A 15,560-nucleotide genomic window follows, 5' to 3' on the forward strand; every position below is an offset into this window, starting at 1 on the left:
TAACAGTATGAGTGGACCCAATCTGGATTGTCAATTATAAAATAGTCAACTTAATTCATAAGGAAATATATAAATACAAGAAAAACAAAGCAGTACCAAATGTTTTATGATGTCAACCGTGACATTAGATAAGATTATATATGTATAGTTTAATATTTGGATTTAATATGTATATACTGATAGTGTAAGTGATTTTTACACTGTCAGCAAATTTCCATCATTCATATGTTTGTTGATATTGACTTTCAAACAAAAGTATTATAAATTAATGGTGAATGATGTGTTGATATTGTAAAAAACTTTACACAACAGTGCATAGATTTTAAACTCTTGATATTTAAAGTTTATTGATAATCAACGTAGAACCTGCTAGATCAACTTCTTAGCTCTTTACTCTTTAGTAATGCCTGCTGCAAAAAGCAAAATGGAACACCAAAATCGATTAATGAAGCAAGTGCTTACTCATTACCAGCAACATATGGGATAAAAAGCTAAGGTAGCAGAAACTGAGGTGTTATAATAACAAGTGAAAATTATCTCAAATTTAATTTTCAAAACAACACTATTGATTAACCACAGTTAGTAACGTAAACAGTAACTTCTATATAATAATCATCATACAAATATAAGTTCTTCTACGACATAAGAAAATATATGCATTTATAAACTAATCATTAGTACATAAGATATCAGTCTGTAATAAATGTTACTTATCCTTTAATAGGAATATGAGTATAATATTATGTATTGACAGTGTAAAAATTTGTACATAGTCAATGTATCATCTACCATTCATTTGAAATATTTTTCTTGAAAAGTCAATCATGATTGAAAATAAATGATGGATGATGTATTGATGGTGTAAAAAATCTTATACTAATAGTGCATACATCTTTCTCTCTATGAATATATACCATCATCCTAATTTAAAATAGCCTTTTAACTCTTGAAAGGGGCTATTGGCGTTTAGAAAGGGTACTATAAGAAGATGCCACAAGTCGTTCCATTTTTTAATCTTTCTTTCTTCTCATTCAACCAAATAGTTGAGCATAACTGTATTTATATATTTTTTATTTTCTTTCTGTTGCACCCTCTACTTGTAGTTACTGACATCATCAATTATAAGCCATATAACAAGTTGTCAAATCACTAGATTCTGACACAAAAAAATAAGGTTTGGTTCTTGAAAATTCAATAAAAACCTAGAGGGTTCTAAAAAGTTCAGCAAGAATGGTTATTTTGACAAACCCAATACGAGAAAACCCAATACATAAGAAGCCCATAAATCATAATAGGTGTATCATCATCATTCATCAACCTTAACAGCTAAGAGAAATAATTATAAAAAAATGATATAATAAAAAAATCGTAGACGCTGTTTGAACACGCCGCAAATTCTGTTTAAAAAGTAGTTAGTCGGTCCATTCCGTTGTAAGTTGAAAAAATTGGAAGAAAATGAAAGTAGAAGAAGAATGGTTTCAACACTTTTTCGAAGGTTGGCTTCTACAAATGCAGAACCTTCTAGATCAACTTCTCAATGTGTTAGCTACACCAGATTCTGTAACCAAAACGGAACACCAGAATCACTTAATCAAAAAAGTGCTTTCTCATTACGAGCAATACATTGAAGCAAAAGCTAAAGTAGCAGAAGCTGACGTGTTACTCATGTTATCACCAACTTGGCTTTCAGCATATGAGAAATCGTTGCTTTGGATCGGAGATTACAAACCTTCATTGATTCTACGCTTAGCAAACGACGCCGTTGAGGGACTAAACGTTCGGCAGAGGGAGATGTTGGAGAAGATGATGAGTGCGATACGAAGGGTAGAAAGGGAAATTGGAACGGAAATGGCGAGGGTTCAAGAAAGCGTGGCGAGTCCAGAGATATTAGGGTTAGTGAGGAAAGTAGGGAGAGTGATGAACGGTGAGATTTGTCAGATGGATTCCACGGTTGAAGGGATTAAGATAGCGTTGGTTGGGGTTGTGAAGAAAGCTGATGAGGTTCGTGTTTCGACGGTGAGGGAAGTGGTGGAGATGCTAACCCCGCCGCAGACGGTGCACTTTTTGGCGGCGGTGACAGAGTTTCAGTTGCGTGTCAGAAGGTTGGGTTTGGAGAGGGACCAAGTTGTGGAATCATGTTGAAACTTGAAAGAGAGTGCCAAATTTCAATTTTGCAAAAATTGTCAAATTACTTGGGTCTTTGTCTTTAATAAAGTTTTAAGGCAATTTTAAGGCAAATTTAGTCTTCACTTTATTTTACTTCAAAATATTATTAAACATCCAAATAATATTGTATGGCACATCTTTTAGTTTAGTATATATTCTGGTATAAATATTTATATATATTTATTAAATTATTCATTATTTATTTATATTATCTGTTATATAGAATAAACAATAATTAAATATGAATAATAAATGATATAATAATAATATATAGATTTTGTTTTCTTTTTTTTCATATGTCTATTACATTATGAATAAGTGAATACTGATATATAGTCTCACTAATATATGAATTTGTTATGGTATTTATTTACTGATTTATTTATCATAAATAAGGGAAAAGATGGATGTCACTAAATTTGTATAAGGATTTAAGTGGAGTTTGCAGATGGTGTACATATTTGTCTTAAATTTTATACAAGTAATATTGATTGATTGACAATATGATTTCTTTTTGTATGGTTTATACAAATTGAGAAGTGCCATATGGTTTTACTTTTTTTACTACTTAATTTTTATTGGCTAAAAACGATAGAGAAAAGTGAAGCACTTGTAATTGTGGGCCATGGGTATTAGGATTGAAATTACTTGTCCTGGATGGTATTTTATTTTATATCTCAAACCAATTAAAATGTAATAGGCTTAGAACAGGAAATGAGACAAAAATTTTCATACTTTGCTAATCAAACTGAAACACTTGAGTATTCTCTTTTTATTTATTATTATTATCATAAGGGTGGAAATAAGTCAGACCGCCTATTAAGGGCTTATTATCTGGCCTATAACATGCTAGGTCATACCAGACTTTTTTCACGAAAAGACCAGACTCAGGCTTTCTTAAAAGTTTATTTAGCTTAACAGACGAAGGTTTAGGCCGCCTAAAAGGCTGTTACCTATTTAGTTATATTATATAAGAATGTTGACATTATACTATTTTAATATAAGCGATATTATATATATATATTAATATAAAAATGTATATAAAAATATAATATAATTATTAGTATTAGATAGACTCAACTAAAAATAAGCTTATAAGCACATTAAAATATAGACATGGTAGCCTATTTCATGAGCAAATAGTATAATATGTATTTAAATAGATTAACAGGTCAAACCAAACTTTTAAACAAGTCAGATCTATACTATAAAATTTTGTTAAACAGACTAACAAATCATGCTCATAGTTCTGTATACTATACAGCTGTCCTACAAACTGTCATCATCAATTTCAAGGCTACAAAAGCTAGCAACAACCCAAAACTAACTGGCCTACACAATCAATACAGCTGTTGGAACAATACAACAATTTGAGTATGCACAATAAAAAAGCCAAGGTCACAACTCAGAAGGCAATCTTCTGTTCATCAGAGTGTTCGGCCAAGGGCCCAAGGTTGTAAAGACCCAATTTGAATAAAATATATTACCTACAAAATCTTAGAAAATATTAAATGACATAAAGAGGTATGATTCGACTAAAATATTTCATTTAGATCATATTTTCGAAACTACATTAAAGATAAATTGAAAAATATAGTGGGAAAAAAATGAGAGTATAATTGAAAATATCCACTTAGGAGCAAGCATCCCCCACACCCCTCCTTGCCTCGTATATATTTTGCACATTTCATTATATTCATGTAATATTCTTTTTGTTGAAAAAAGATTCGTTTACACCAAAGTTAAATTATAATAGTTATACTCAATCTCAATCATTAATTTTTTTAAATTCAACAGACAATTTTTGTATCATGTGGATTCATCTCTTATCTTACGTAAACAAAATTTGTTCTCGTAGATATAGGTGTACAATGTACTCAGGTTTGCTCTTCTCGTTAATAATGGGTTAACCAGTTAAATAAGAATTGTTCTCGTAGATATAGGACTATATCCATATTAAAATTCCTTATTTCGCTTATTATAATACATAGATTTTGCTTAAATTTTCTAGTTTGATTTAATAAAAGAATTTAAAATATATACACTAACACTATAAGTGTTTTTACACTGTCAACAATCATCTATTATTTATGTGTTAATCACTACTGACTTTCAAACAAAAGTATTATAAATCAATAATGTATAATGTGTTGATGATGTAAAAAAATTTACACTGACCGTACATAGATTTTAAACTCTTCAACAAATAGTCTCGACCAAGCTAACTCAATCATAAATGTTTTTTCATCGGATTGGTGCTAAATATGGTGAACACAGTCACCTGCTTTCTTACATTTTCTTGAGCAGGAAAAGAGAAAGAAGTCTTTTTGCTTTTTTCTTTCTTCCTATTTTTGGGTCTGCACTCTGCATCACCGTTTCTATATTTAACGTGTTAAGATATTAATGGGTTAACCAGTTAAATAAGAATTGGGCTTTCATTCCAAGCTAAAATCCATTATCCATTTAATTAAGAAAAAAAATAGTCCTTAAAACATTATAAACTTTATCTCATTTGCAATAGTAATTATAAACTATTTTTTTCTTCTTATTTACCTCTTATGCTTTAATTGTTGATGAGATTGATCATTGAATAAAGATAATATTAAATTAATAGCAATAAAAAATTATGTCATCTATTTTATTTAAACTCAATTGTTAAATCATTATGATTTTTTTATATATGTATTAATATTAATGGATTAATCATTTTTAACTCTTAAATTTACTTATAAACATTTGAATCAATTTTATATTTTAAAATTTTCCTTTAGATTTCAATGCTGGATAAATATGCATTGTTGCATTGCAAATATTTTGAGTTTGATTACAACAGTTCTTTTATTGACCTACTAATAATTTAACAATATATTTATACAATTATCATTTCACTAAATAATAAAATTTAAGGGTAACTAACAAGAATAAATAATTCAAAGTGATAACTTGCAAAAACCATAAAATTTAGGAGAACTATATCCACTTTTCTATTAAAAAAAAAAGAAGAGGGGACTTCCATCAAATTAATGTAAAATGTTCCTCTCATTTTTAATGAGCCTTCTATAACTTCCACAAAAAAGTTGAGACTTCTAACATTGTAGACTTCCCTTTGTGAAGGGATAATATGAGTCATAGATATAAAAACTACATCTGCTGGCTGAACTAGAAATCAATTATATTAGTCAATACTTATCAAAACTAATCATATTAATTAATTTGTATTTAAACCATTAATTATCAAATCAGTTAAGATACTATTGTGATTTTAAACCAATATTTCTTCTTGGGAAGGAACTAATTCATTTCATGGTTTGTGACTACCCCTCTCAACAAATGTATCAAATGAATAATAACATAACTAAAGTTAAACTTTTAATTTATGTTATAAAAATGTTAAAACCAAAATTAAATGAGTAACAAAAACATTTATAGGAAGAAGAAAATTTGTTCCTCTATTATCTTTCACATAGAATAAATATTTGCCGTCTTACTCGTTTGTGTCACTCCTAGTCATGACATTGTCTCGACCCACACAAACTGCTAAGTGCATTCTCATACACATCATAGAATTGTGACCGTACCAGTGTGGTGATGGGACTGAGACTCTAGTCATGGGAAAGTAATTGCATGGCGGAATACACCTCATATTCAAATGTACTTAATTTTGCTATTGATTTTTATTTTATTTTTTATTCAGCATTTTTTACCCTTTGGACTAAGCATTAATCTTAGATTTTATAGTATATTAACCTTATATGATATTTGGACAAACGACTGTATTACTATTAACTCCTTGTTGACTAACTTTGCTATTAATTATTATAAGCATTTCTCATTGAAATTTATTTGATTCAATATCAATTTATGGTATGAAATTAAAATGATCCATGAAAAATATATCAATGTAAATTTCTTGATATGTTTAAAAAAAAGAGAATATTCTAATTTTGAATATGGTCTAACATGCTTGATAGAGTTCATCGAGAGTTTCAATGTTACTATATATTCTACCCGATTTTATTTTTTTTAGTATTATCAAAGATATTTCTCATTTTTTGGTAAGAAATTAACCATTTTATAATTTGTAGTTGTCATTTTCAATAAATGTTGCTTTTTATAGTCCTATTATAATAACATTTAAAAGATTTTGGTATTCATTTTTATTTTTATAAGTCATTTTGCAATTGTATGCTGTATTTATTGAGTTTGCTTTCAGCTCTCATCATTCAAGACATTAAGCATCTAAATTATCTTGGTTATTCATTACAAAACAATAAATCTGTCAACTTTGGAATTGACTTAGATGGTAAAGATGAAGGTGGTAAGACAGTAAAGGTGAAAGATTATATGAATGAAGTAATAAAGAGGTTAATAATTTGAGTCTTACCCCCTGTAAATACTAATATTTGTCTATAAAAATAGTTTTAGGATGATATACTACTACCAATGTTATAGTAGTTTTAAAAATCAAGAAAAATATTTGTTGTTATTAGTATGTGTCATTAAGTTAAAAGTATATTATCATAAGGATTATATTAATATATGTAAAAGGCGAAACAAAAGGATAATCTGTGCGTGAGTTGAGTGGTGAGCATGCATGGTTGATTTCCTATCTACCCAGAGTCTTGTCAAATTATGAGGATGTAGGACATGTTTGGTAAAATTGGTCCAAGGTTGGAAGTCAGGATCCAAAGACTTAAGATTGATAAGTCCACATGTTTAAGAATGACTGAAAATGGTAAAATAGGGAGGACGAACTTATGAGTGAGAAAATTACGAGATATCAGCTACTTCAATCGACCAAGATCTATTGTTCCAAATTAATGATAAAGAAAAAAAAACAAAAAGTAATGAATATTTATATTTTTTAATTGACATGACATAATTTCATTGGTTTGAGATCTACTTTGGGACAACACATTCTTATCTTACTTTGAGTGGCTTACCAAGTCATTATAACCTTGTAATTGTTTTTTTAAACCCCCTAACCAAATATAGCTATGGGCTTCTTTTTATTAAATAATCATTGAGTGGCTTATAATTTTCATCAAGATAGTAATAACTAGTATGGTTTAACATAGTAGCATTATAGTCTAATATATATGATATTCTTATAGTATAAAAAATCTTATGTAACTCTAACCATTATAAATTTCTCCGTTTTTTCTTCTTAAAATGGAAGCTATTGGTGTTAAAGTCAAGATTACATCGTAAAACATTTTTATGTGCTCAACTTCTCATCTTAGTGGTCCTATAACGGATCATAGGCTAATATGTTAAAGAACATCACATTGTGTATTTATAGAATCTGATTCAGTGTATAGTTGCGTAATTGTATTATGTTTCTCTTACCATATGTCCCTATATGCTTGATGCTTCCATTAACTAGTTGTTTACGGTTGGTACAAGTATATTGTGTACATAGCATTCTTTGAACTCTATTTTGGAATGGTCTTTCATCTTTTTCCTCGTGACCCTGCCAAGAATTCTTATGACATGTCACATTATATATTGAATTCTAAAATTATTATTTACATAACAATATAATTTCAAAAATTAATTACATATATATTAATATATTTTTATAAACAACCATATCCATTCATCCAAGCATAATTTTAATGAGTATAATATATATACATTGTATTGTTAATGTAAAAATTTATATATAACCAGTATATTCATAATTTACTTATATTACGTTTTTAAATAATTAACAATAGTTAAAAATAAATAATGAATGATATAATAATAATATATAAAACTCATATATTATTTTAATATAAAAATGGAGAAAATTTTATGATCATTTAATCTTCTAAAATCAAGGATGTTTTTATTATTTGAGCATTTTTTTACTAAATCTCATCCCCACGCAAAAATGATATATGTCATTTATAATCCAATCATTAATAATTAAAATATCATATTGTGATACATACCATTTTCTTGTGGATGGGAGGATTAGTAAGAATATATATTCTTGTGGAATGGAGTATCTCCTTATATAAGGAGATAAGTTATCTCCTTCTGCCAGTGAAATTATGACATGTGTCATGTTTCACCATTTTCTATAAAAATATTTTTAAAAATTAACAAAATAGCACACATGTCACAAGGAGATACATTATTCTCTATGATTTTTCTTTGATTTTGAATGGTAATGAGTTTTTAGAACCACGAGATACTCTTTCAAGTGAACCAATTGTACTGTAAAACTTTCCACGTGGTTCCTTATCTTTTTTTCGCAATATTAATGTGAGTCAATTTTGGCGGCTAAACTTCCGTGTTTCGTTGGCTCTACTCTCCCACCTCATTTAATCATAAACCTTATGCATAAGACTACATTTTGTCACACCCCTCTAACTTTATGTTGTTTGATCGATTGCACACTATAACTCTCACTAGATTTAGATTCGACAACTTTTATCATAACTTTAATTTTATAAGTCCGGTACTTCCCCTTCTAATTGGTCTTTTATGGATTATAATTGTCACTCCCAACAAATACCGTTTACAAGAATTAAATAATTAATTTTTTTGTCATGAAAATTATCAAATCCAATAATAAAGATAACATCTAAACATGAGTTAATAATGGTAGATGTTTAGTAGGAAGCTAAATCCATTATAATCTTCTATATATGTAATTATGGTAGACCTATGTGGTGATTAAAAAATTCATGACATATTTTTTATAAAGAAAAAAAATCTTACTATAATATATATAGGAGTTTTTATGCATAATTCATATGAGAATTTTTATGTATGATTTAATAGATATTTTACACTTACTCGACCTCATTACTTTTTTTTATAAGTAAAATTTTAAAGAGGAATAAATCTTTAAACACATCCTCTACAAAATCCATCCAAATTGCTCTATAAATTGACATTAACAAAAACAAGTAAGAAAAGAGAGAAAATACTAACAATAACAGTCTAAACTTAAGATAAAAATGAATTAAAAATAATCCATATTAATAGGCTTGTGTCTTGTTTTAGTTTTAGCCCATAATCATGACTTGAGCTTAATATGATCCACTATTTTGTCCAAAGACACTTGTGGTTGAAAATTACCACATTCTTCCACAAAGTATACTCGTACTGGAGGTAATCCTCTGAGTGGGAACATCTATAGTAATATGACTAATTTGAAGAAATGTGAGTATGAGTGTGACTGTTACCTTAATAATCTTGATTGGCATTGACCAGTTTCTTATATCTTGCACCATACTCCACTCAAAATGACACATCCAAAACCAAAACACTCTCTGATTTGGTTTCGTGTTCCACTCTCCAACAACAATGTTCACTTCCCTTCAACTCCTTCTTCCACTTCTTCTTATCTTCCTCAACCTTCTAACCACCGTCATTTCTAACGACCGTCAAATCCTCCTCAACTTCAAATCCTCTCTTCACTATTCAAATTCTAATCTCTTTCATACATGGAATGAAACAAACTCTGCATGCACCTTCACCGGAATCACATGCAACGCCGTTAATTCTGTCTCTGAGATCAACCTCTCCGATCAAAACCTCTCTGGGCTCCTTCCTTTACACTCTATTTGCAATCTTCAATCGTTACAAAAGCTTGAACTTGGTTTCAACTCATTTTATGGTAGAGTTAGTCAGGATATTAGAAACTGTGTAAATTTGAAGTTTTTGGATTTGGGTAACAATGGTTTTTCAGGACCCTTTCCTGATATATCACCACTTAACAAATTGCAGTACCTTTTTCTGAATCAAAGTGGGTTTTCTGGAACTTTTCCATGGCAGAGTCTTCTTAACATGACGGGTTTATTGCAGTTAAGCGTTGGAGATAACCCTTTTGATCTTACACCTTTTCCAAATGAGGTTTTGAGTTTGAAGAAGTTGAATTGGCTTTATTTAACAAATTGCAGCCTTGGAGGGAAAGTACCAGTTGGAATTGGTAATCTCACAGAGCTCACAGAATTGGAATTCTCAGAGAATTCTCTCACTGGTGAGTAGTTATTTCGCACTGATACTTCAAAATAGTTGTCGTACTAGTAATCGTATCGTTATTCGATACTTTTTCGATATTTTTCGAGTATATAGTATACATGTTGAAGTTATTTTATGATTTTTTGTGTGCTCTTGTCTTATATGTGTTGTTTCTAACAGGTGAGTTTCCTGCTGAGATTGGAAACCTTCAGAAACTGTGGCAGCTTGCTTTCTACAACAACTCCTTCACGGGGAAGCTTCCTATTGGTTTGAGAAATCTCACTAACCTTGAGAATTTTGATGGCTCAAAGAATAATCTTGAAGGGGATTTATCTGAGTTGAGGTTCTTAAACAACCTTGTTACCTTGCAACTTTTTGAGAACAGTTTCTCTGGGGAGATTCCAATTGAATTTGGTGAGTTCAAAAAGTTGGTGAATGTTTCTCTGTATAGGAACATGTTAACTGGTCCTATTCCTGAGAAAATTGGGTCTTGGGCTGAGTTCAACTTCATTGATGTTTCAGAAAACTTATTGACTGGTTCTATTCCACCATATATGTGTAGCAAGGGAAATATGCAAGCATTGCTCATGCTTCAGAACAAGCTCAGTGGTGAAATTCCATCTACCTATGGAAATTGTTTGACCCTGAAACGATTCCGGGTCAACAACAACTCACTTTCTGGTGTTGTCCCTCCTAAGATTTGGGGATTGCCTAATGCAGAAATAATTGATATTGAACTGAATCAGTTACAAGGTTCAATCTCTCCAGATATCAAAAACGCGAAGAACTTAGCTCAGATTTATGTCAATAAGAATCGATTAGTTGGCGAAATACCGCAAGAGATTACTCAAGCTACTTCTTTGGTGACAATTGATCTCAGTGAGAATCAATTTTCAGGTAACATCCCAGAAGGAATTGGCAACCTTAAACAACTAGGTAGCCTTCATTTACAGAACAATAAGCTATTTGGTTCAATACCAGATTCTTTAGGTTCATGTAATTCCCTCATTGACATTGATCTTTCAAGGAATTCATTTTCACAACAAATCCCTTCATCCCTGGGTTCATTACCTGCTTTGAATTCTCTCAATTTATCGCAGAATGAACTCTCTGGTGAAATTCCAGCGAGTATAGCATTCCTCAGGCTAAGTCTGTTTGATCTTTCATATAACCGGTTAACCGGTCCGATACCACAGACTCTAATCATTGAAGCATACAACGGCAGCCTAACTGGAAACACTGGTTTGTGCAGTGTCAACGCAATAGGCTCTTTCTTAACTTGCTCTTCAGGTTCTGGCATGTCCAAAGATGTTAAAACTCTCACCATTTGTTCCATGGTAGGTTTGGTTTTGTTGCTTTGTCTCACGGCTCTTTACTTGAAGAAGAAGAAGAAGAAGGATGAGAAAAAGAGGTTTGGAAGAGGGCGCTCTTTGAAGGAAGAATCATGGGACTTGAAATCGTTCCATGTGTTAAGTTTCACCGAGGATGAAATTCTAGATTCCATCAAGCAAGAGAATCTAATAGGCCAAGGAGGTTCAGGGAATGTGTATAAAGTCACACTCTCAAACGGGAAACACCTCGCGGTTAAGCACATATGGAACACTGATTTCAGTGCAAGGAATAATTCATGGAGTAGCACTCCAATGCTTGCAAAGCGCGGAGGACGGAATAAATCAAAGGAGTTTGATGCAGAGGTGGAGGCTTTGAGTTCAATCAGGCATATGAATGTGGTGAAGCTTTATTGCAGCATCACTAGTGAGGATTCAAGCTTGTTGGTGTATGAGTATATGCCTAATGGTAGCTTGTGGGATAGGCTTCACACAAGTAACAAAATGGATCTTGATTGGGAGACGAGGTATGAGATCGCGGTTGGTGCAGCCAAAGGGTTGGAGTATCTGCATCATGGGTGCGAGAGGCCTGTGATTCATAGGGATGTCAAGTCTAGTAACATTTTGTTGGATGAATTTTTGAAGCCAAGGATTGCTGATTTTGGGTTAGCTAAGATTGTTCAAGCCAATGTCGGCAAGGATTCCACACATATCATTGCAGGAACACATGGTTACATTGCTCCTGGTTAGTATCTCAGTTCTTTCATTCAACACAATTTCCTTCAAAACTATGTTGGTATTAAGTATTATAACAGTGCTATATGCATGCATTTACACATATATCACTTAGGTAGTGTTTAGTGCGTCGAAATAATGGCATGGAATGGAGTTTTATCATGATGTTCTACTTTTTAGTCTTTTGTTCCATTGTTTTCTGATGTCTACTAAATGATACCTTCATGTTGACATAAGCATTTGATAGATCCATTAGAATGAAACAAAATATAATATATTGCTCATGTGTGATGTTTGAGATATTTTACAAAATAGAACATTCAAACACTTCATTCCATTCTATTTTATTAATGTGCTATTATTATATTTGCTAATATATGATCTTAAAATTGATGCAGAATATGGTTACACATACAAAGTGAATGAGAAAAGTGATGTGTATAGCTTTGGAGTAGTGTTAATGGAGCTGGTAACTGGTAAAAGAGCAATAGAGCCAGAATTTGGAGAAAGCAAAGACATAGTTCATTGGGTTCATAAAAAGGCACAGAGAAAAGAGAGTTTTAGGAGTGCAGTGGAGTCCATAATTCCAGAGATATATAAAGAGGAAGCTTGCAAGGTGTTAAGGGTATCAGTTCTATGCACTGCTACTCTTCCAGCTTTAAGACCTTCCATGAAATCTGTGGTTCAAATGCTTGTGGATGCTGAGCCATGCAAATTGGTTGGTATTGTCATTAGTAAAGATAGGAGTGGAAACAAAATAGGAGTGAATGATGCTAAATAAACAAAAGGTCTTAAGGATTTTGTACATATAGTATAAGGTGCAACTGGTTGAACATTTTTGGATATGTTGGTACGGGATAGTGTATGAGACAAGATCTGAGACACCTGATCTCTATTCTAATCTAAGGTGCCACCTCTGGGGTTAACATATGTTGTTCCATAAGTTTTGTCACTGCATGTATCATTAGTTGTGATTGGTTAGAAAAATAATAAATTATTAATTTTTTAACTTAAATAAAATTATTTAACCAATCATAGACCAATGATACATGCAGTGACACAATTTGTGGTTCAGCAATTGTGCCCCACTTCTGGTTGTTAATTAAGTGTAGAATTAATGTATATTTTATTGGAAAGTGGTAACACTGTAAAAGTGTAAAGTGTTGGTAAGGGCTTCTATAATCTGTATTTCTAAGTTGTATTAGGAAATGGAATACCAGCATGGGAAAAGGGTCTCTACCTAAGAGTCAATAAACACAAGAAGTGAATCCTTTTTCCTTAGAAAATAAGTAGAATAAGGTTCAAATAGTTGGCTTTATTTCTTCAATCTCAATGTATCATGTAAGATTTTTGTTTACAGGTATAATAAAATGGTTGTGATTATAGCCTTAATAAAATTACCATTTCTTTCAACAAAGAAAACGATGGATGTGATTACTTGTGAATTGTGATTAATGCAAATAGCCAAATACCTCCCCCTTTTCGGCATAAGATAATCTAAATCGAATGTGAACTGAATAATATAAGATATAGTCCATTAAGAGTAGGGACAAATTGAATGCTTGGATTGACATACATGAAAATATCAAGTTCCAACTATAATTTATGCACTTATTTATATTTAGTTTAAAATCTATGTATTGATGGTGTAAATGTTTTTTACACTATCAGCATATCATCCACCATTGATTTGTATTACTTTTGTTTAAGAGTCAATGGTGGTTAACAAATCAATGGTGAATAATTTACTGACAGTGTAAAAAACACTTACACCATCGGTGTATACATATTAAATCCTTATACTTATTATGAATTTAATGTGTATACACCGACAGCGTAACTGTTTTTTACACTGTCAGTAACTTATTCACTATTGATTTATTAATTATTGACTCTTAAATAAAAGTAATACAAATATATGATTAATGATGTGCCGACAATGTAAAAAACTTTATAATGCGAGTGCACACATTTTAAACTCATTTATTATTCTCTCCTTGTATAAATTATAGAGGAATTAAGTGACTAGGGGATATATTTGTTCATACAAGTGCAACCAACATTTTTCAATGATATGGTGATTTTTTGTATATTCAATCATTTAGCTATCATGTGTTTGTGTATGAGGTTATAAATGAGAAAGCCAAATCACGTTCTTTTTGTGTTTTTTAGAGGCGGCCATTAATTTTAAATTAATAAAATTATTTTCAAAGGATAAATCAAATACAGAAATAAAAAAATTAGAATAGGCCCACAAAGACTTTGATTGTGCAGTCATTACCATACGTTAATTGCTTCGTAAAATAATTATCACGATAACTATATTTGGACAAAACAAATTGAAATCAGAACAAATTTGAATGTATATTTTATACAATGAAACCTTCTCCCCTTTTTCCTTTGGGTTGGTCTTACTACAATACATTTTATTTTTTGGAATACTTTTGTTAAAATAAATCAAATGTTTCCACTTTCCAAAAATAGGATGAATGAAGACAATAAGCCATAATGGAAGCAAGAGTTGAGAAAAAAACAATCACATTGTGTAAAGAGATAAACGCAGAGTCATAAAAAACCAACCTCAGTTCTATAACTTGACATGCATTTCTATTGATCTTTGTCGCATTTGCAAGTTACTGCCCACCAACTAGCTAATCAGACATGAACCCCTCCTCGCGTGAATTCCTTCTTTTGCTCTTTAGCCTACGAGGTATTAACGACCGTTACTGATTGTTGTTCTCCTCCTAAGAGCAGGTTGTTTTTGCTTTACAAATGTTTGTCACTATTATATACCACATTTGCTATTTTGAGTTAGTTACAAGAATTATATGAAGTACGCGTTCCTATTCTGGTATTGATCCTCACTCATTATGATAAAATTATAGTGTGTTGTTAAAATTTATTGTAGAGGGTGAGATTCTTCTAGTCATGTTAACCTGTTCTATTGATTGTTGATGAAGAATTATAAATTTATGTTAATTAAGGGTCCTTCACTTATTATTTCATCCCATAAACATAACACCTAAATAAAAATATGGGCCAGTACAGTAGGTAAGGTTATGTAAGGTGGGGTTAAAGCTAAGAATATGAGTTTTAAATCTAAATTCCCAAACAAAATGAACATGTTCGGCCCAGTTATTAGGCCCATACCCTATGTAGATGTAGTATTCTCTCCCCATCTTATTTAACCTACGTTGGTCGGAAGAAAGAGAAAAAGATGTATGCACTGACAATGTACAAATTTTATATATTGTTATTGTATCATATACCATTGATATTTAATTATTGTTGACTTTTCAAAAAAATAATAACTCAAATGAACGGTGAATAATGTATGCATGTGTATAAATCTTTACATTGTCAGTAAAT

At 31.0% G+C, this 15,560-nt stretch overlaps 2 protein-coding genes and 1 long non-coding RNA gene across 3 annotated transcripts; all 3 read left to right on the forward strand.

Annotated features, from left to right (window-relative positions):
- Positions 1,419-2,286, forward strand: LOC109326208 (protein DOG1-like 4). Its single transcript, XM_019558906.1, has one exon. It carries the CDS (start codon positions 1,456-1,458, stop codon positions 2,140-2,142), a length of 687 nt encoding a protein of 228 aa, XP_019414451.1. The 5' UTR covers positions 1,419-1,455; the 3' UTR covers positions 2,143-2,286.
- On the forward strand, positions 3,909-13,605 carry LOC109326724. Its single transcript, XR_002105285.1, has 3 exons — positions 3,909-3,921; positions 9,324-9,331; positions 13,304-13,605. It is a non-coding gene; the product is annotated as an uncharacterized LOC109326724 (long non-coding RNA).
- LOC109326721 (receptor-like protein kinase HAIKU2) lies at positions 9,389-12,973 on the forward strand. The gene is made up of 3 exons (XM_019559476.1): positions 9,389-10,147; positions 10,309-12,201; positions 12,590-12,973. Exons 1-3 carry the CDS (start codon positions 9,472-9,474, stop codon positions 12,970-12,972), a joined length of 2,952 nt encoding a protein of 983 aa, XP_019415021.1. The 5' UTR covers positions 9,389-9,471; the 3' UTR covers position 12,973.

This window comes from Lupinus angustifolius, chromosome LG14, assembly GCF_001865875.1.
Source record: "Lupinus angustifolius cultivar Tanjil chromosome LG14, LupAngTanjil_v1.0, whole genome shotgun sequence".
Lineage (NCBI taxonomy): Eukaryota > Viridiplantae > Streptophyta > Magnoliopsida > Fabales > Fabaceae > Lupinus > Lupinus angustifolius.